The sequence below is a fragment of the Berghia stephanieae genome, chromosome 2, assembly GCF_034508935.2.
Source record: "Berghia stephanieae isolate SIO BIC M18660-M18661 chromosome 2, UCSD_Bste_1.3, whole genome shotgun sequence".
NCBI classification, from domain to species: domain Eukaryota; kingdom Metazoa; phylum Mollusca; class Gastropoda; order Nudibranchia; family Aeolidiidae; genus Berghia; species Berghia stephanieae.
This window is the reverse complement of record NC_088361.1, coordinates 17025380-17049379: the sequence shown is the minus strand read 5'-3', so window position 1 is coordinate 17049379 and position 24000 is coordinate 17025380. Positions and strand designations below refer to the sequence as shown.

Genomic DNA, 24000 nt, shown 5'->3' with positions numbered 1-24000 from the left:
GAGTCAATGTCATATTTATACAAAATGCCTGGATGTACAAAGATAGTTTGATTTTTTTAAAACAAAATATCACTACTATTGAATAATGATTGAAATCTATAGTTTTCCATCGGATACTTTGACGACATCATCAAACTATAACGTGAAATGCCCATTTCTCATAACTATCATAGTGGGTTAAGCAAGATTTCCTTTAAAAAAATCAGAAACTCTAGTGTAATGTAAATGATGAAATATTATTTCGAAGAATGGGAGAATAACTTAATAGCCGTAAGATGTCTAAAAAATTAATTTAAGATTGAATCAAAAACTGTCTGACTTTTGTCCAAAACATGAATGACTTCAAATCATGGCCATTGAAACACGTTTTTGGTGTTTTGCAATGTGACTATTATACCTGTTACAGCTACAATACTCTTCAACAGTCGTAACGTCACTTCCTTCCTAATGACGCATGGTAACTTAGCAACACTGGCTCTAAACTATCGGAACAATGGCGGACCCCCGTATGAAATATTTCTCCGGCGAGCATAAAAGCGTATCCAGAGAGAAAAAAAAACATAAATTTGATCATGTTTTGACTTTTACACATTCTGATCAAAAGACATATGAAAAGTTCTCGCCAGCTTGAAGAATAAAAAGTAATGATTTTCTTTGTTTAGAACCAAGATGGCCGCCGTTGCCGGCGGCGTGACATCAGACTATTGAATCCAATTCACGTGGATGAGTTCTCTCGTTCTAGTTTGTTCGTTTCTTTTTTTTTTAATTGTTCTTTTGTAAAGTGTACAACAACTGGTTGCCAGTTTGTTTGTTTTGTTTTTATTTTATTTTATTTATTTATTTATTTAGTTTTAAAATACACGTTTTAAAGACGCTATCTAGAAAATTAGTTCAGTTAGATAGTTGTGACGAGAAAAGGGTAATTTTATTCGACGAGTTGTCTGGTCAAAATTTAAACAAAAACGTGTTGTTTCTTTTTTTCAGGTAAAACATCATAACAGATGGGATATCTGCCGCTGACGAAATTTACATTTTAACCGTTTCTACTTTTACATTTTCATATACAGGTTCATTACATAATGAGTAAAATACAGGGTATAGTATAATATGTATTGAATAAACAAGCAATACTTTTATCGCTGTTAAAAGCTATTTTACGTAAAAGACAGTATCTATAGAAAATTAATAATATTCGTTTATTCATTTGCCTCTTTATTCAGTTTACTTAATGACATAAAAGGTTTGCTTGTCAAATACAATGCAAAGAATGTGCCTTCTGAATCGATACAGGGAATGAGTTGAAGTTCACTGTTTTTGAGAGTTGTGTTAGAGGTCTCTCTCTCTCTCTCTCTCTCTCTCTCTCTCTCTCTCTCTCTCTCTCTCTATCTATCTATCAACTATCTATCTATCTATTTATCTATCTATCTCTATCTCTCTCTTTCTCTCTCTCTCTCTCTTTCTCTCTCTCCTCTCTGTGCGTGCGTGCGCGCGCGTGTGTGTGTGTGTGTGTATGTGTGTGTGTGTGTGTCTGTGTTTGTCTGTGTCTGTGTGTATGTGTGTATGTGTGAGTAGGTGAATGTTCAAATATGCATGTGTGTTTTCTAATTGACAATATTTCTAAACAATAAGGAGTCCTCACAATAATTCTCTCTTAATTTGTTACAGATCTCAACAATGAGAATAAAACAGTAAGAAATACAACAATTTTATCCCACATGTTAAAAACCATCTGTCTTTTACGTGATAGCTCATGGCATTGCAAGAAAAAGATTGACTGCCTTAAAGTTGATATTTTCATGAATCATTTTCAAATGTTACAAATATGGGTTTAACCCTACGTGTACATATATACAGGTCTAACATCCGAACCCGCTTATGGGCATTGTTGAAATGGACAATATCTTGCGTCAATTTATGAAAGTTCAATTTCAACAATGAGCCCATAAGGCATTGGGTCATCAGACCTGCAAATAAGGGCACGTTGGTTTAACTATGGTACTTTTGAAAACTCATGTATTTAAAAATTGGGCAGAAAATTTGTCTTTCAAAAATGATCGATCAATTTATAGGACCCTCATCTTGGTTAAAACACTCAACCCTAGGACTTGATTGAAGACTTTTGAGGGCTTTGCCTAGATGAGGGTCATTCAAATTTGAAGGACGAGTTTTCTGGCTCAATTTTTAAATACGTGTTTATCCAGAGTACTTCAGTTTTCTGATTAAGGTAGGTTTATTTCACGTCTAGAATAATAATGATAAAAAAAACGATAAGGATTTTTAAAATATAAAAATTGGAAAGGTTGTATGGTTGGTCTTGAAGAAATGAACAATAAAAGAATTTAGAAAAGATAATTACCTGAACCTGCAAGGGTACATCAAAAATATACATTATCTCTATGGTCAACCTTGTGAAGGAGTAGTAGTAGTAGTAGTAGTAGTAGTAGTAGTAGTAGTAGTAGTAGTAGTATTAGTAGTAGTAGTAGAAATAGTAGCAGCAGTAGTAGTAGTAGTAGTAGTAGTAGTAGTAGTAGTAGTAGTAGTAGTAGTAGTAGTAGTAGTAATAGTAGTAGTAGTAGTAGTGGTAGTAGTAGCAGCAGCAGCAGTAGTAGTAGTAGTAGTAGTAGTAGTAGTAGTAGTAGTAGTAGTAGTAGTAGTAGTAGTAGCAGTAGCAGTAGTTGTTGTTGTGTTCGACGAGGAGGAGAAAGAGAAAGTGGGGAGACGAAGGAGAAGAAGGAGGATAAGGACTAACAGTAGTAGTAGTAGTAGTAGTAGTAGTAGTAGTAGTAGTAGTAGTAGTAGTAGTAGTAGTAGTAGTAGTAGTAGTAGTAGTAGTAGTAGTAGTAGTAGTAGTAGTAGCAGATGTTGTTGTTGTTGATGATGATGATGATGATGATGATGATGATGATGATGATAATGATGATGATGATGGTGATGATAATAATGAATATAACTGGAAGTATTATGCACTAAAAGCTTGAATACCTTTAAAATATAGAAAAATATAAACAAAGGAATAAATAGATACATAAATGAATATATTAACAATGTAACGAAAAGAGTGTTTCCGCGGGTCATTTCTTAGTCATTCAAACTCATCAATGACTTTTTAAAAATTACTTAGATAATCCAGTTGTTCGATATCAGGATTTATAACAATGTGTGAAAAACTTTTAAAAACCTGGTCGTATGAGTTGTTACGTTATTGATCCGTGCTGTAGCTTCATACAGACAAAACAATGGTGACATCTGAATCCGGGCTGTGCTTACGTTTAGATATTATATTATACAAAGTAATAGGGAGCAAAAGTGCGATATCAAAAAATGGTTCCAAATTCATTGGAAGTGTAAAACCACTCTTCCGTAGGACTGGATACATACCTTGTGTTATTGATTTTCTGATTTTAGAGAGAAAGCATCTTTGTGTCTTGTCTAAATATATGTTGGTCATAAAGAAAGATCATCCATCCCCGCTCTTTTACCTCCCGTAATTCTAATAATAATCTACCTATGCACCCTGCTACTAAGAGAGATAATTCAATATGTAACCTATTCATAACTAGTCCTCCCAAGGGCTAGTAACATACACATTTTAAAGGATTTTGAAACCGGAAAAGTAGAGACAATATGACGTCACGACTTTTCTACCCTATTGAGAAATAAATTATACGTTGAATCTGCATTGACATTAAGCAAACTCTTATCAAGCGTCATTCCATATCATCAGGAGAGCAGATGTACGAGTATGTGTCTATTTACTCAGGTGGTAAAGGAGCGTTGACGCTAAAATGTAACTAATGGTAGTATGTGTATAAATCAGCGTGAAGATAAATTGTGAAGTATAGGGAATGAGATTAGCGGAAGAGTAGCGTCCCTTGATTGGCGGAAAAGTTATTAGAGAGAGAACGTCATGTTGGTTGTGCGCATGCGTCTCTCGTCCTCGCTTCCGGTGAGAGCGGCTTGAGACACTTCACCGAAAGCGAGGACGAGAGAGACGCATGCGCAAAACCAAATTGACGTTCTCTCTGTAAGGTGACGTCCAATCAAGGGACGCTACTCTTCCGCTAATCTCATTCCCTATAGTAAGAATTTAATAGAAATAGAAAATAGAGTATATAGATTTATAGAACATATTTTGTAAATAACGACGCTATATAAGAGTTTGTACAGGATCTCTAAAATCAATGCTACTCTTCAATAGAGTGTGACAGTCTGCAATCTCTATGTTTCCATCATACCAGTAAAATAAAAACTAGAGCATTTATATAGCACAATATCCACTACACGTGCTCAAGGGGTCCCTGGCCAACAGCAACACTTGACATGTAGGACGGGCCATGACGCCTGTTAGGCGATATTACAATTTTTTTCGGACAGAGACAACGCTGTTAACGACCAGATACTCATTTTACACCTGAGTACGGTGAGAGAAAGTGAGTAAAGATTCTTTTCCAAGGGCTTAACTAAATGCCGAGCGAGGACCTTCGGGTTCGAAAGCGAGTGGCATGCCAGTAGATCACATAGCCTCAGTAATTACTTCTTGTTTCAGCACTTACATTGTTTTGATGGCGGCAGATGAAAAGTTTGTTTCCTAGACATCCCAATCTTTTTCAACTCGTTTATATTTGATAGGTTTCATTTCCAATACTCCCTATCCACTCGACCCTTCGATTTGTATGGCTTAATTTAGTTAAAACTGGAATGCGTGACCAACAATTCCACTTATTTTAAAATACTTGTCTTTTATAGATTTATAATGCTCGGAATGTATATATATATATATATATATATATATTATATATATATATATATATATATATAATAGATCGATTTGACGATCAAAAAGAATTAAAGCGAAAGTGAGTCCTTATTACAAATTCTTATTTAAATTTTAAATATTTTATTATAATATTTATTCAAACAATAATGGGAAATATTGTCGAAAACAACATCACATAAGGAGTAGGACATCAGACTAGAATCAACGCCTAATGTGCTACTATGCACCTAGTTAAAGATGGTTAAACAATACTAGATAATAGTAACTTAGATTCTAAAAAGATAGCCAACCAAGTGAAACCAAATGTGTATTTTATACAAGCCAGCTGTTGACTGCAGTATTTGTTTTAACAATATTGATTAAAACATACGTCACTGCTTTTTAACACATATACATTTACACGAGAGTCATAATTTGGTTACTTTGATAAGAACAATGTGACTATTTTGTTACCTTATTATATAACGATTTATATTTGATTTTTTCATTGGTGGAAGCGGCTGGGTTTGAGGATGCAGTTCTATAATATTATATTTACATTCGAATTAAATGTCAAGATCTAAATACTTGATACTTTGAATTAATAAATGACTATGGCAAACATGACTCAAAAATATTCGATTCACTTAATATGCACTCACCTTGCTCGTGCGTGCGTAACGCTTGGTTCAGCATTTATCTTGGCCCTCAAGTCTTGCTGTGCCGGGTGTTGCCCTGTCTCAAGGTCACTGTTGAATTAAAGAATACCAAAATATTATAATTGATGTAATGTTTCATGAATCTACACAGATGCTTTTAGAGACTTACAAAATCAGCTAGAGTTCAAGATTATAAGGATGAGAATAGGGAACAACGATCGTGCTTCTCTTTTTTTTTTAATTTAAGACTAGTGGCTGTGTCTGTGGTCTCTTTATTGATTTTATCATCTCCACCAAACTAATGCTTCCTTGATCCCTTACCCACAAAATTGCTGTTTAGATGTCTTGCCAGCGAAGCTCTTTCCATCACTGATATTTTGAATCATTCTCTTGAAACAGGTATTGGCCCTGATTGCTTTAAGTCAACCATACTAACTCCATTCTTGATAAAAACTCAATTTAGATCCTGACATGTGTCAATCATGCTGGATATTTAAAAATACTAGAAGACATTTCAATCAGAATATAGAGCAAACAACAGCGCTGAAAAGCCTTGTTGAAAATTACAAATGACATATTTATTGTATCTTATAATGAAAATATTGCATTCTTACTCTACGTGATTTTTCTGCTGCTTTTTATACACCCAATCACGCTATTCTGTTTGATCGATGGTCAAATAGTTTTGGTATCAAAACCACGGTTCTTGATTGGCTATAATTGTATCTTACTGACAGCACCCAATCTGTTATCAGTCAATAAAAACATCTACAATAAATGTTCCTAAAATTTGGTGTTCTCCAGGGTTCTGTACTTGGTCCAATTTTAACACAGTGTATACCATGTCTTTGAGTCATACCACAAAAAAACATGACATCACATGCATACTGACGACATTAAACTTTACAAAATATTAAAATACAAAATATTGACACTCTTAAAAAGTTAATGAAGATTGTGTCAACTCGTCAAGTCCTGGGTGACAAAAAAGAAAAAGAAAAAATGAATAGAAACTTAATGCACTAAAACAGAAATAATTCTCTGCTCTACAAATTCAAAATTAATAATTCTTCAGTCTAGCACTATTTATATCGCTGACACCAACTTTTCATGTACCCATTCGGCAAAAAATGGGTTTTTTTTGTGGACATTTTTTGCCCACAGACTTACAGATTGACCACACTGTCAAACTTATGTATCTGGAGCTCACAACGATTTATGACATGAAATCATTTTTCATTGGACAACATCATTAAAACACTAGTAGTGTCGCTAGCTGTTTCTATGTTGGACAACTGTAACTCCTTGTATGCGGGCCTCGCTGAAAATTTAAAATAAAATTAACTAAGTTGAATTTGAAACTATGCGGCAAGATTGATTCCTAGTAAAACTAGATTCAACAGTAGCTCCGAGGATTTGCTGATTGCCCTTTATTGGCTTCCAATGAGATCAAGGCTTAAATACAAAATATGTTTGTTTTTGTACAGGTCCTTGGATTCTACTGCTTCCATCTACGTCCAGGATCATTTAATCCAGCATCAACCATCCCGCTCGTTCAGATACCTAAATCCCAAACGTACTAGTATGATTGCGATTCCTGTTTAAATTTCGTCAGATAAATTATTTCACCAAAAAAAGAGAGTTATAGAAATAATATAAATAATAATAATAATAATAATAATAATAATAATAATATAATAAATAATACTTTATTGCATCCCAAAAAGGAAAATTTTTGTACAGACGTGTTATAATTTACACAATAAGATAAAAATACAATGGAAATAGGATGTATATATAAAATAAAAAAAAGGAGCAGCTCTATGCCCAGAGCTGCGCTTTATAATATGAATAATTTCAACACTGTAAAATAGTTAAAACTGTCACTATAAATTGAAAATTGAAAAGATTGCAAAACAAATAAATTAATAAATTAATATTTATATTTTTAAAAAGTAAAAATGAGAAATAATTATATAAAATGATTATTGCTTGTTGTTATAAAGCCTAATACTGGACGGCAGAAACAATTTTCGGTGTCTCTCTGTTTTGGTTGAAATAGAGAAAGGGCGACCACTTCTTTCTGACATAATAACTGATGGTCTTAGTGGATGATACTGGTCATTTAATATTTTAGTTATTTTATTTATACAAAATTTCTCGTATAAAAGATCTACATCGTCAACACCATTTATATAGCGTTTAATGGATTTTTTAATATTTGAATTTATTTTGTTCCTTTCCACTGCTAAGCAATTGCCTCCCCAAGCTGTTATACAAAATGACAAAACACTTTCAATTACTGCTCTATAAAATAATGTGCAGAGGGTTTTATCTATTCTAAACTGAGAGAGTTTTGATAAAAAATATGTACGTCTGCACATCTTATGCCTAATTATTTTCAAGTGTTCATCCCACTTGAGCCTGTCATCAATCGTTACACCAAGGTATTTGTAGTGAGGAACTCGCTGGACGAATTGGTCCTTTAATTTTAACGGTTCTATCGGTTCCTTCACTCTCCTAAAGTCAATCACTAGCTCCTTTGTCTTGCTTATGTTAAGCTCTAGGTGGTGGGCATCACACCAAGACACAAATCTATCAATTTCTTGCCTATAAGCCACTTCGTTGCCATTTGTTATGAGGCCTTGAAGAGCGGTGTCATCTGCAAACTTTATTAAAGGTACACTCAGGTTTTGACTTCTACAGTCATTCGTGTATATTGTGAATAATACAGGGGACAATACACAACCTTGAGGAGCACCAGTATTTGTAGTTATACAGGAAGATTTGTTTTGTCCTAATTGAACATATTGTGCTCTCTCCGTAAGAAATTCGAGCACCCAAGCAATTATATACTTGTTTAAATTCAGACTAGTCAATTTTTGAACAACCAACTGAGGTTGCATTGTATTGAACGCTGAAGAAAAATCTGCAAAAAGCAATCTGCAATAGCTCCTAGCGTGATCTAGATGCCTGTAGATGTTGTTTGTAAACAGCAAAATGGCATCCTCTACGCCACGTCCTGGTTTGTAAGCAAATTGATGACTATCACTCAATGGCATAAACTGATTCCTAATTTTAACAAGAACAAGTTTTTCTAAAGATTTCATGACTATTGAAGTCAATGCAACAGGTCTGAGATCGTTCATAGTTTCAAGTTTTTCTTTTTTTGGAACAGGAATAATTTTTGAAGTTTTCCAAATTTCAGGGATCGAAACGCATTGGAGGGACCAGTTAAAAATATGTGTATAAATGGGGGAAAGCTGATGGGCACATTCTTTTAATAATTTTCCTTTCAATCCATCCGGCCCAGCAGCCTTCCTCTCGTTTAGTTTCGAAAATACGAATCTCGTTTCCTCCTCACTGACCTCAATAGCCATTTCATCTTCCAAAGCCCTGTCTAATTTATGTTTTTCATTTTCAATATCAAATTTGTTTGCTGTGTCGAAACGTGAATAAAATTTATTTAAAGTTTCAATTTCGATATCTTCTGATATAATCGTGGGCTTTGGATTATAGTTAACAGCAGTTTTAAGCCCCCGCCACGTGTCCCGTATATCCCCAGAAGAAAAGCATTTATCAATTTTATTTTTGTACTTGTCTCTACAACTAGATATTACCCTCTTTATCTCTTTTTGTTTTGTTTTCAGATCTTTTTTGTGTCCACAAGTAAAGAGAGTTTTCTTTTGGTTCAATAAAAGTTTTAGATCTTTTGTTATCCAAGGCTTGTTGTTAGGATAATATTTTATTTCTTTTTTACTAGACACTAGCTGTTCACAGAATTTTAAATACTCACTCACACAGTCATTCAGCTCATCCACACTATCACATGATTCGATAAAAACATTCCAGTCAGTGCATTCAAAACAACCACGCAAATCTTCACACACACTTCCGTTCCAGATCTGTACACTTTTCTTTACTGGTTTTACACGTTTAAAACAGGGCGGTAGGTGGGGAGTAGCAAGAGCATGCAGTGGTCAGATAAACCTTATGGGGCACGGGGTAAACATTTATAACTATTTTTAATATTACACAGGAATAAATCTAATGTTTTTTTGTCCCTTGTCTCGCAGTCAACATACAACAGCTAAAATGTGTTCGAAATACCAATAAAAGCAGTGAGAAAAAAAAGAAACGTTTCTTGGTTGAATATGGAATTTTCCATAACATTGAAATCTCTGAATGTATAGCATTCTACATATTATTTTAAACCGATCGAATGAGTGATGATATTCTGTATGAAAACTTATCATGATATAAGCAATCTTGTCGTGGAAGACAATCTAGTTTTCCACTGTGTTTTTCTTTTAGCAAGGAAGATGAAATTTATAATGATAAGTAAGTTGATTACTAGAAGCAATGAAATTGACGTCACTCAGCTCTTTGTTATTGTTTTTAGGCAGCCATTTTTATGATTAGATCTCACTAAATTCTATCAATAAGCGTTTAAGGCTACACATAGTGTGTTGGTACATTATATGCTGTGAGTATTTTACACATAAATGTATAGATAGTATGCGCTTGGCTAAGAAGCTCATAACATTGCCATCCGGAAGCAGTGTGTAACCATGAACGTTTATAGTCAGTTTAATATATTTTGGTCAGAATTACTCATAAACTCGGATGGCAAAAAACAATAACAAAGACCTGAGTGACGTCAACTCCGAACTATCTATAGCATCAATACAACATATCTAGTGCGTTTCTTTCATAAAACATGACAATAAAGTGACATTATTTATAGACCAGATTTGGGTAAGCTAAGCTCAATGGACACATCGTGACCAAAACAAAAAACAAAAAAGGGTGATTCACACATTTAACTTGATTGAAAAATATTGTTATCGTGGCTGACTTGCCTAGAAAAGTAGCATCTGAGTGACATGCATTTTATTGTAACAGTTAAGTCCCGCACTCTGAAAGACATTTATTTAAAAAATTTGACCAGAAAACTTATCCTTCAAACATCGATCAATTTAAATGACTCTCATCTTGTCAAAAACTCTCAAACCTAAAGCTGAAGGAAGACCTCGCGAGGTCCCAGGTTTGAGAGATTTTGCCAAGATGAGGGTCATTTAAATCGATCAATATTTGATGGATGAGTTTTCTGGCCAAATATTTAAAATACGTGTTTTTGCAGAGTACGACAGTTAACTGGTTAAAATAGAAGAAACGATTTCATTTAATTTTATAAAGAAATGTATAGTTTCCATTACTTTGCTTGATCTTTCAGTCTCTGTCTCTGTTAGACTAGATGTTTTCAAGAATACTTGAAACGTAATAGAGAACAATAGTGTGGTGTCAAGAAATGGTTCCAATCTCTTTGGAAGAGTGAAACAAGTCTTCCGAGGACTGGATACATGCATTAGTATTAGCTAGAATGGTCTTTTGTTGATACACAAAATTACATTTTATTTAACCTGTCGTATATGGCCCTATAATCTGTCTAATAATACATAAGCATTATTACGTAGCATACTTATAAGATTATGTTGAATTTCATAACGCTTATTTATTCATTGGGGGTCGTGATAGCTCAATTGGTAGACCACTTGCTTCACACGCAAAGGGACCGAGATCGATCCTGGGTGCAATCGAGATATGTTATTTTTTTCTGATCCCCTGTCTACCCAGCACTGAATGGGTAGCTGGGTCTGTTAGATATGGCGATAGACTAGCGTCCTATCCAATGGGTAACAAGCAATTGATATTGTCCGTTTCACGTTAAAGAAACCGGGATAAACTCCTGCTCCATTAGCCTAATGGCTCTGAAGGACTACTTTTTAAAGATGTTTTCATTCATTGACGTAAGTCACGCTTGTAACCCCATTTCCTTATTGATGAATGAATTTTATTGATTAATTTATTTATTATTCATTTAAAGCGTAAATGGATTAAACACTAAAGCACAGAGTCGTTAACTTCTATTTAACTCTTTCAGCACCATGCTGCTCTTAGTGTGTTTTACGATAAAGTAATGTATAACAATTAACGAGGAATAGAAAACACACAAAATCATAGAATCCGGTCTGCACACATTTGCAGATTCCGTGTGGGCTCATTGTTGTAATGGAAATATTTTAAAATGACCCAAAAAGACTGACTATAACCACAATGTTAAACTAGGCTCATAAGCGCGTTCGGATGTCAGACCTGCATATATGGACACTTCGATAGAATCCCATGTTTCTATCTTATTCTTAAACCATTTCTAAAGACTTTAATCCAAATAATTTTGCATAAGAAAGTGAATCATAGTGAATACTTTTGAAAAAAAGAAACACTCCTTGTAGAAAACCAATATTCATCATCAATCAAATTTTTTTTGTAAATGGTGGGGGTTTTCGCTAGCAAAATGGCACGGTAAATAACAAACCATGGATAACAAAAGAACTGAAATCCCTTTTAAATGAGAAAAAAGTATATATTTATACATGGTACTAAAGATGAACTAATAACGAAACAAAGAGAAATCAGAGAAGAAATTATTAAAAAGCTAGCAAAATGACACGGCTTCAATTTAGATTTTTCAAACATGATTATCTTGGTGCGACGTTTACATATATGCAGGTTTGACATCTGAACCCACTATTGGGCCTAGTTTAATATTGTTGTAATGGATATTATAATATTTTGCGTCAGGTTTTGAGATTTCCATTATAACAATGAGCCCCTAAGGAATTGGGTTATCAGGCCTGCAAATAATTGCACGTCGTCTTGGTGTGTTTGCTTTGCTTTGTGAAGAGGAAGAGTTTCAACGTTGGACTCACAACACGCCGAGTCCGCGAGTAGGCTTACCTTCCATATCATGCCCGAAAATATTTGGTAAATGATCTACAATATGTGAACCATTACCTAGAAAAGAAAATTGATTTGATGTCCATTTTATCTTCATTTGTCTTTTTAATTTTTATTAATTTTTTTTTTGACTCTCAGAATGTGAAAACAGATCAGATACTAGAGCCACCCTAATTCATTAATCTTACAGTCGCAATGTTTGTTGATTTTCAAAATTAAATTAGGACGCTTTACAAAATAATAATTAAATTATAAATACGACTGTTGTATTCTTTGTATTATTAAACAGGTCGGAATAAAAACGTGTTGTTTTTTTGTTTTGTTTCTGTTTTTTTTTTTGTTTTTTTTTTTTTTTGTTTTGGGGGGGGGGGGGGGGGTTGTTGGGGTTATTTTCTTTCTTTTTTTTAAGTTTGTATTTTTTATTTTTTTTTGGTTATTGTTTTTTTTTTTTTTTTTTTGGGGGGGGGGGGGGTTGTCTAGTTTTTTTTATAGCGCGGACGTGCTCTCCCTCTCTTTATGTAGCTTCTTCCCGTCTCATCATGATTTGTCAGATTGGTCTAATTTCGATCCAAATTTGTGACCAGCTCTGTCTACGCATGCTGTGAGCGCTAATGATATTGCTCCAATGGCGGGGCATCATGAGGTCTACAAGACGGTTGGTCACGCTTCTGGCTGGTAATTGGGTTAATTTCAATTGGTCAAAGAAATGTAAGCAACGTAAACTCATCGTCGTGAACAAGTATAGATTATATTGACTTGTCTGGGTTGGAGTGAAGGAAGGATGAGTGCTACTGCTACTGCTACCGCCACTAATAATTATATTTATACCGACATCCTTCAACTTTAGTATTTATTTCCAATTCCATCGTATTTATTTTCCAACAATAGTCTACTCTATATACACGTTTTTATATTTCACTTTCTAAACTGCATTACACAGTTCCTCTCCGCCTTCCCTTTGTCCACTTAATTAATTGCGCACTTTTTAGAAATAATATATAACTTCCTTTTGGAAGCCATTTTTAAATTAAGTTGTGAGAATGTTTGCCATTTGCTTGAGAAAAAAAAAGAAATGTGGAGACGTTATAAATAAATCATTGAATGATTATGTTATGATAATGAAATAAATGAAATTTTGAACGTTTGTGACAGAAAATAATATTTGAATGTGAAAGATTAAGAAATGTGTTCATGCCTTGGAATTCTGACATCTCATTACCTTTCACTCGAAGCATAGCCATCCCCGGATAGATAACACCTTGAATACAAATTCAATTTTAACCACGTATTATTTATTACACATTGATATGAAGTGGATGTATTTCTTAACTCATGACGCTCAAGAATCTCACTGAGACATTGATTATATCGACAGATTAGATTTTTTCTAAAAAGAATTTTTTTTAAAAGTTGAGCTTTTATATAGCGCAATATCCACTAAACGTGCTCAAAGCGCTTTACAAGGGGTCCCTGGCCAACAGCAACACATAACATGTAGGACAAGACATGACGCCTGTCAGGCGATATTACAAATTTTTGGGACAGAGACAACGCTGTTAACGGCCAGGTACTCATTTTACACCTGAGTACGGTGAGAGAATGTGAGTAAAGAGTATTCTCCAAGGACTCAATTATGCGCCGAGCAAGGCTCGAACTCAGGACCTTCCGATCTGAAAGCGAGTGTCATACCACTAGACTACATAGCCGCACAGTTGACGTCAATTATTGAAGAGTAATTTTTAGATAAATGCTAGACTGAATCAATTAAAATCAAAACCAAAATCATGATGAACTTTAAGATAAAGAGTTTTATTATTGTATCACACGGCATGCTTTCGCACAATCGATCGTGCGGCTATGTGGTCTTGTGGTATGAAACACGCTTTTGGATCGGAAGGTCCTGGGTTCGAGCCTCGCTCGGCGTATAGTTGAGTCCTTGGAAGAGGCTCTTTACTCACATTGTCTCACCATACTCAGGTGTAAAATGAGTACCTGGTCGTAAACAGCGTTGTCTCTGTACGAAAAATAATTATAATATTGCCTAACAGGCGTCACGTCTAGTCCTACATGTTAATTGTTGCTGTTGGTCAGGGACCCCATGTAAAGCGCTTTGAGCACTTTTAGTGGATATTGCACTATATAAAACCTCATTTATTTTTTTTAAAATGGTAATTGTTTTGTTTATTCACCTTCCCAACGTCATTCTCACATCTCTCATTCGTCTTTAGTGTTTAATTTATCATGTTTTGTTTATAATTATTGGTAAACCGGAAACGTCTACATTACCTTGTGTTGTTTATTGTTAGATTCAATCGCCCATTCAATTTCATATTGTTATTTTATTCCTTCGAGTTTCAAGCAGCAACATTTCATTATGATAAAGGTAGGAAATTATAAAAATATTTTAATCTTTGCTTTTATGTTTGTTTGTTTTTAAAGGTTTTACGGCACTTGCAACACATTTAGGTCACATCAGCGCCAGTTCTTTGTTTTTAACTTTGAGCTTCTCTTTATCAATTGAAAAAGGAGGAGCCATTTAGTTTGGTTAACGCACGTTTTGCATTCCAACGACATGCAATACCCTATACAGTTCGTGTAATTTAGTTTTGATGCATGTGTCTATACATGGACACTTTTGGTATCTGAATACCATTTTTATGTAGAAGATATTGAAAGGGTTATAGATCACCGTTTATGGTTATTTCGACCAAAACCCAGCATCATCAAGTGCTAGACTGTTTTTAATTAAACTGTAGATTAATGATAGAAAACACTTGAATGGCATGCCACGTTGACGACATATGTACATACAAAATTGATATTGTTAGATTACAAAAACAAAAACACAAACATTTTTGCTGATATCACCATTTTGATGCTATGAAAAACTTATCAGTCAGCAAAAATGAAGATACATAACTACCGAAGTGTACTTATTTGCAGGTCTGATAACCCAATTCCTCATTATGGGCTCATTGTTGTGATGGAAATTTTTTTTAAAGTGACGCAAAATATTGTCCACTACAACAATGTTAAACTAGTGAGTTCGGATGTCAGACCTGCATAGATGTACACGTTGATAACTACGGATCTTCACTCTTGCCTACTGATGAGATTTACATAACATGGAGATGACCACGTCATTTTCCACTCTACCCGTTTTATTACATCATGTCTAATTACATTCATTGAGTAATTAGAACTACCGGACCAAGTATTCGCCAATACATAGACGGCAGAGCATCAAGTCGAAAGGTGTGTTGTGACGATGCTACCCGGCGGGTTTGCGACGGTGCACGAATGCGGACTGGACTTTGCTGATTGGGTCGATCGTCATAACATAATAGTGTGAACCATAAGAGGCTGCTGCCAATACATAGAAATCGACGTGCACATATATGCAGGTCTGACATCCGAACGAAATTAAGGGCCGAGTTTAATATTGTTGTAATGGACAACATTTTAAGATTTCCATTGCAAGAATTAACCCATAAGGATTTGAGTTATAAGACCTACAGATAAGTGCACGTCTATAGAAATGCATACATAAACGATATATTATATCACCATACGTTACGATTATGTTGACGATTGATTACAGTGCACAACAAATAAAAACGATTCAATAAAATTGAAGACATTTATACAAATCTGTCAGAGCTGCATCATTGCCATCCATCCAATGGCCAAAGAAATTTAGTTTTCAATATATAAAGGAACAGAGAGCGACGGGAACAAGGACAAGGATCTGAACCAATACAGGGTAAGAGGTGAAATGGCCTGGCTGGATAAAGAAGTGCATTTACACAGGACCAGATTCTTCTCACTGTTCAAATCTTGTTGATTTTGTTGTTATGTTGTTGTTGTTGATTTTTTGTTTTGTTTTGTCTTTGTTTTTTGTTTTTGTTTTGTTTTTTGTCTTTGATGTTTGTTTGTCTGTTGCTTTCATTAATCTATGTCCGGCTATGTGGTCTAGTGGTATGACACTCGCTTTCGGATCTAAAGGTCGTGGGTTCGAGCCTCGCGTTCGGCGCATAGTTGAGTCCTTGGAGAAGGCTCTTTACTCATATTATCTCACCGTACTCAGGTGTAATACGAGTACCTGGCCGTTAACATCGTTGTCTTTGTCCAAACAAAAATTTGTAATATCGCCTAACAGGCGTCATGTCCCGTTCTAAATGTTATGTGTTGCTGTTGGCCAGGGACCCATTGTAAAGCGCTTTGAGCACGTTTAGTGGATATTGCGCTATACAAAAGCTCAAGTTTTTTTTTAAAACAATAAACTGAAATCTGTTATTCTCTCAGTGGTGCTGCTTTGCCTTTGATGCGTGAGCTATCTCATATTTTCTCGAGGTAGACCCTTGAGATAAATTTCCCCTGAATGTAAAAAAAAAAATGAAATTCTAGCTATTTAATTATCTAGGAAATGAGTTTGGTTGTAATTTGATGAAAACAGCAATCAATGCTAAAAAGTAGGCGCTGAGTCTGAGTAGGAATTATTAATAAGTTAACTGCCGTACTCTGGAAAAACACGTATTTCAAAATTTGACCCAAAAAAACTCGGCCTTCAAATATCGGTCGATTTAATAATAATATAATTAATAAATAAAAATAATAATAATAATAATAATAATAATAATAATAATAATAATAATAATAATAATAATAATAATAATAATAATAATAATAATAATAAATGATGATGATGATGATGATAATAATAATAATAATAATAATATAATAATAATAATAATAATAATAATAATAATAATATAATAATAATAATAATAATAATAATAATAATAATAATAATAATAAATTGAGCTTTATGTAGCGCAATATCCACTAAATGTGCTCAAAGCGCTTTACAAGGGGTCCCTGGTCAACAGCAACATTTAGCATGTAGGACGGGACATTTAAATGACCCATATCTTGTTAAAAACTCAAATCTGGGACGTAATAGAAGACTTCGCGAGGTCCCAGGTTTGAAAGTTTTTGCCCAGATGAGGGTCATTTTAATCGATCGAAATTTGAAGGACCAGTTTTCTGGCATTTTTTTTTTCAAATACTTGTTTTTCCAGAGTGCTGCAGTTTACTAGTTAAAAGGTGAGTAGTAATAAATGTGTTGTAAACATGACATGTTTATCGGAATGGAAATCCCCACGATTTATTACACGGGTTGTCATAGCATTCAAATACTCCGTGCACCTTCCACACAGAGATACCATTTTTCAAAGTTATATTAGCAACATTCATTGTTATTAATTTATAAATTTTCCGTTTATCGAGTGAATGCGATATCTACTTAATTCAGTCCCTTGATTGGTGGACAAAGAATAATTACAAAGACTTTTCCATACGGGACTGGTATCTGACTGAAGTGGTTTGCTGTTTAAATAAAGTGCGTGATTTTGTGTGTTTTTTTAACTCGAAAAAGCCATCGAACCCCCCCCCCCCCCCCCCCACCCCCAATAATGTTTACAGCTGTTTTTTTTTTAAATAACGTTCACTATGTTGGACAAACTAAGGGACACAATCTGTGATTTATGCATTCACCAAATAATCACTATTTCAAATTATTGAATATCTAACTAGCTAGTAAAGTTATGATACATGCAATATATAATAAGAATGCAAAATGATTAAAGAATTTTTCTCATAATTTATCTACAGCAAAACATGCAAAAACAACAGTATATTTATAATGCACCTTTGGTAAATCAACATTGTACACAAATGGATGAGAATTATTTCAAATTATCCTTTTCCGATTGTTTTTTTTTTTTTTTAATTTTAAAAATACCAGAGATGCACAGAAAAAGCAGAGACATTGCAAAGTAAAATATGATATTACAATGTTAAAAATAAGCCATGATTAGCGCATACTCATATATATAGGGAATGAGATTAGCGGAAGAGTAGCGTCCCTTGATTGGACGTCACCCATAGTCTGTGACGTCACCGGCGGAAAAGTTATTAGAGAGAGACGTCATGTTGGTTGTGCGCATGCGTCTCTCGTCCTCGCTTCCGGTGAAAGCAGCTTGAGACACTTCAAAACCAAATTGACGTTCTCTCTGTAAGGTGACGTCCAATCAAGGGACGCTACTCTTCCGCTATTCTCATTCCCTATAATCATACATCAAACTCCAAGTACAAAATCGGATACAATTGTTGTGCAAACACTATAGAGCAGTAAAGTTAGGTGCCCCAAATGTAAACAAAGGTCGAGAAGCACGTGGCAAACCACATGTTCCTGTCTTGACAGCTCACGTTCCAATGTAAATAATAGAAAAAAAAATAACCTTTAAAATTTGGCTGTTAGGTGCAAAGAAACACATATTCATAAATACTCGATCATGCATCAAATAATGTCTAGATATGGATATTTTATGGAACAAAAGGTAAAATTTTCTAAAATTTATCAAAAGTTACAGTCTATCTATTTTTAGACCAGAGCAAATTATTGCGCTGGTGTGAACAAAACGAGAATTATTCGGAGCCTGATTTTCATAATAATTTAACCTTATATTATTATTTCTGCAACTGTTAGATTTTATGTAAACATATTTTCAATACTGAAAGTGTATTGCCTACAACTCAAACTACAAAATTGGGAGACCTATATTGTGCGTAAATTATTCCGGTCCCTAACGGAAATCACTAGCAACTTGTTATTGTTTACGTTTGGGGCACCTAACTTTACTGCTCTATTTTGCGCTAAATTTTGATTTTTATCGTTTTTGTGCGCGGTATCTTCTAGATATTTACATCCACATTTGTTCATGTGAAAAATCGATATTTAATGCAAAATATGTATGCAGTCAAATGCGGTTTAAATACACATTGACATTACATGAATAGACATTGCTCAGTATTGGTAGATAAATAATATATAGCAAAGCGTGTTATTAATCCTTTCGTGGCCAGATTGGATTTTATTCAACTCATAATTTCTATTTTACTTGTAACCCACCGCCTCAAAACTTTATTATGGGATAATTTGATCGAAGGAAATGATTTCCACATAGAGAAAAAAAAAAAAGGTAAAATGTTATATCTTTGATGGCTTTAACTGTAACTCAACTTTCTGGATTCTGTTTCATCTCTAAATAATACGAGCTAAATAAAGACAGTGGGTCATAGTTAATCTATTTTTAACTACATCAGACTTAACCGTTTTCATTGAAAGAGCTGTCACAGTAGCAGTGCGAATCGGGTGTCAATGTAGAATAAAAATGAACGAAAGCTTATATAGAGCATTATCCACTTAATGTGATCAAAGCGCTTTACAATGGGTCTCAAGCTAGCAGGAACATACGAGAACTATGACTATTGATGACGCCAATAACTAGACACTGAGACGACACCATATTATCCCGAATTGCACTGCTAACACAGCTCTCGTTATGAAAACGGGAAGATGCGGTATAAGGGTAGAAATAAATCGAGCCGGCCTGTAAAGGGTCAATTTACCTTACACATACACACAGCAGCACAGGGTTGTCCATTAGGTGATCTTATGTAGTTGGTTGATTAGAAATAGAGTAATGTCGAGGGGTTGCCAAAACTACCAAAATCGGATAAGTAGAAAACAGTAGGGGCTGCCTGAAGCCTGTGATCGTGAAAATACTAACGAAAGAGGGAAAATGGAGAGGCTTCGTATAGGAACGATACAGACAATGGACGTTTCGGTACAAACCCTTCGTCAGCACAACAATACACAAATTAACGTGGAAAACAAATAAAATAAAATAAAATAAAATGCAAAATAACTTGTATCGTCTGTACTCAATGATGGTTGCAGTATGAATGAAACATCATTGAGTACAGACAATACAAGTCATTTTGCATTTTATTTTATTTTATTTGTTTTCCACGTTAATTTGTGTATTTTTGTGCTGACAATGGGTTTGTACCCGAAACGTCCATTGTCTGCATTGTTCCCTATACGAATCCTTTCCATGTTCACTCTTTCGTTAGTATTTTCACGATCACAGGCTTCAGGCAGCCCCTACCGTTTTCTACTTATCCGATTTTGGTTTGGGACCAATGAGGTTTTGAAAATTACACAATGAGTAGATATTCGCTCTCTCAAGAGGATTGATTTGATTTGAGAAATCATTTGTCTAACAGATCCTTCAACCCTCCCCTTACCAACCATAGGAAAATCGTCACATGCGTTACGATGCAACCAATAATTGTGCACGATGAGTGGACATTCGCTCTCTCAAGATGCGAGGATTGATTTGTTTTGAGAAATCATTTATTTGTCTCCCTTACCAACGATAGGAAAATCGTCATATTCGTTACGAGGCAAACATCAAATTTATTATTCTGATATCCTTTGTACATCACAAATTATAATGATAATACTTTGTTATAGCGATAATAATTAGACACTGGACAATACTATGTATATAATGCACTTGTTCCTTTTACTGTTTGAGTAGAAAAAAATCTATTTGTGTGTTGGGTGGGTGTGACGCTTCGTGGGAAAATTCTGAAAATGGCTGGTGGTAAGAAGAGAGTTAAGGTCGTGTAAGGAGTGTTCGCGTGAGCCAATTGTCCCAATATATTTGGAGCAATATTTCCTAAATATCCAGGCATACTGTTAAACCGTGGTAGTGCTTTAAAATTAATTGGTGCTTTATACTGAAAAAAGCTAACCTGGCTCTGTCGAAGAAAAAGGGAAAAATCGTAAATTAATGTTTAGGAGGCTTGGTTTTGTAATCCTTTCCAATTTGACCTGTCAACTGCGGACTATGGAAAGACAGGTACTTAATAATTTGGCCGAAAAAAACTCAATTATCGACCAATTTAAATGACCAAAAAATTTGATGGAATGTTTAACGAGATCCCAGGTTTGAGAGTTTTTGTCAAGATGAGGGCCGTTTAAATAGATCAATATTTGAAAGACGAGTTTTCTGGCTAAAATTTTTAATACGTGTCCCCCCCTCCCCCCAAGTCGGGCAGTTAAATGTTAAATGGCCCCTCTTTGCTTCTCTTGGGAAGAGGAAATGAATCCCCCTTTTGGACGCCGCCCTTGGTCTCCAGAACAAAATCCATAGACAATTAAACATGCTGAAAATGGGTCTTTTGCTCACCTTTGCACCATCCTCTCGCCTAGTCTTGGGATCAAGAGTTAGAGTTACATTATTTGTGTTAAAGATGTTATTTATCATAATATTAGGATTAGCAAAAGCGTTGGGATAAAGGTTAATATAAATGTTGTGGTTGGCAAGGCATTCGTTTTGAATATTCCTAATTCCTCCGCCGACATAAGAACGCCATATGGACTAACCCTTTGATACCGTATGTTGCAAAGAATATTGTTAGACTAAAGTGCTGGGTTTGTGCGCGTGTGTAAAACAATACTATGCTATCAAGCTGACTAATCTACAAAGTACACAGTTCTTACGTTGTGAGGGATAACCTTGCTGCCCTAAACATTTCCAGTGTGTTGTCATAGGCAATGCTGAATCCATAAAAGAAAATGTCTTAAATACATCGTGTCAAAAAAAATCGATATAACTGAATAATAACAATATATCACCAATAAGGAAAAATAATGAGGTGTCAAATAAAACTGGTTCCTATTAAAAATGGAAGTGTAAAACTACTCAACCGGAGGACAGGATAGGTACGTTATGTAAATGATCTTCTGGTTTCAGAGTGATGCCATCTTAATTTCTAGTTTAAATATATGATGGTCGACAATAAAGACCATCCGTTCTCGCTCTTTTTTTCTTTGAATTTGCCTATACATTCTACTACTAAAATAGTTACGCTAACTTGTATTTCAATAGGAAACCTTTTCATTATTAGTCATCCAAAAGATTTGGTTACATACACACTTCCAATGATTTAGGAACCAGAGAAGGTGTAAACTCACGACTTTCTTCCCTATTAGAATACCTTCTAATAATAACTGCCACCCCCCTCCCCACCCACTCCTTATGAGAATAATCTGAAAATGTAATGTTGTATTAATTTGAAACAACCCTATTAAAAATCTTTCGATTAGCTGGTGTGTAAAATTAGTTAAGTTGGCGACTGTTTATTTATAGTAAATACAGAAATGTTATAATTTATTTAAAATATTAATTTCACAATTCGGCATGTTTTTTTCTGAAAAAAAAAACAGATTAATAAAATTATCGACACACTGTTGTTAGGCAATTAGGAGAACTTCCCATTTTTTTTTATATAAAAGAGAGAATGAATATATTGTAAGGACAATGTTATGACTGTGATGATTATAGAATTCGTTATGATGATGATAATATGATTGTGATGACGGAAAAGATGATGAGCAAAAAGGCAACAATATAACGTAACAATTTCAAAATGACAAGAAATATGATGGTGATTATGATGATGATGATGATGATGATGATGATGATGATGATGATGATGATGATGATGATGATGATGATGATAATGATAATAATAATGACAACGATAATACCATAGTATTAATAATATTGATGATGATGCTGATAATAATAATAATAATAATAATAATAATAATAATAATAATAATAAGAAGAAGAAGAAGAAGAAGAAGAAGAAGAAGAAGAAGAAGAAGAAGAAGAAGAAGAAGAATATAATATTATAAAAATAATAATGATAATGATAATAATAATAATAATAATAATAATAATAGTGATAATAATAATAATAATAACAATAATAATAATAATAATATATAATAATAATAATAATAATAATAATAATAATAATAATAATAATAATATATCAGGTGGCTCAGAAAAACTGTCCACTGTTTGCAGGTCTCTCAGTTCTTTAATATCCTGCCTAAAACGTAGAGATTCTAATGGCAGTAAAATCTGATAAATACGTTTTTGTTGCTAAAATCCAAAGCAATCAAAAACATGGTGCCAATTTGAGTGATTATGAAATTACGTCATTTTTACGTAATTATTGGCTTCACCGTTTGGTTAATTTCAGTCGCTTGAAGTGGGAGTTATTTTGGACCAAAATAACCAATATGAGTATTGACTTTTCTTTGTTAAACGACAAGACGTTCTTTAAATCACATGGGGAATTGTAGAAACAATAGACAATAATGATACCTATTCTTTTACAAAGATCTTACATTGTTTGAAACCTTGTTGTTTAAAAAAGAGATGGAGAGGTATACGAATGTGTCGGGAATTCTCTTATAAAGGTTGGCTAGTAAGATCTAGATATGTCAACGTGATTATTAAAAGAATAATTGCTAATGGGTCATCTGATAGATTAAAGGATGGTACTCGTAGTAGTAGTAGTAGGCGGCATGGCTCAGTGAAAACAATGGACAACGTTGATACCTTTTGCTGCTTTGTCATGTTTTAAGGATGACAATCCGTTATTCACAAATCTCAGCGAGAAATCTGCTTAATTACAGGTATCCCTTGATCGAGGGTACAAAGAAACACCAAAAGAAATCAAACACATTCCTTTTTTGGACACGTTTTGGGACTTGCCAAGAGTTTCTGCATCGTCAAACATCAGTTCGTTGACAAAGAAAATTGGCCGCTAAATTCTCCAGATTGCAATTTTGGACTATCACTTCTGGAACAACAAAAGTTTATGAAAGTCGGAGACAACATTTTCAAGGTTTGAAATAATTACAGCAGAAAATAAAATCTGTTTGGATAGAGGTCACTAATTTTCACAAGACCAAAGCAAAGAGCCATTCTTTGGTTATTTCCCTATCTGGGTCTAATTATTGAACATCAAGGCACTGCCATAACAATGCATTTTGGATGAATACATTAC

At 34.3% G+C, this 24000-nt stretch overlaps 1 protein-coding gene across 4 annotated transcripts in view; it reads right to left on the bottom strand.

The window, feature by feature from the left end:
- LOC144964411 (sodium/calcium exchanger 2-like) overlaps positions 1 to 24000 on the bottom strand; it is a 142247-nt gene that overhangs the window by 38929 nt on the left and 79318 nt on the right. For 3 of the 4 annotated variants that reach the window (XM_078898631.1, XM_078898633.1, XM_078898632.1), the window contains exons 5-6: positions 21635 to 21691; positions 5419 to 5505 (exon numbers count right to left, since the gene is read on the bottom strand). In XM_078898631.1, coding sequence (XP_078754757.1) covers positions 5419 to 5505; positions 21635 to 21691 — 144 coding nt within the window. The remainder of the gene's footprint in view (positions 1 to 5418; positions 5506 to 21634; positions 21692 to 24000) is intronic. The other variant, XM_078898634.1, reaches the window with a different exon arrangement.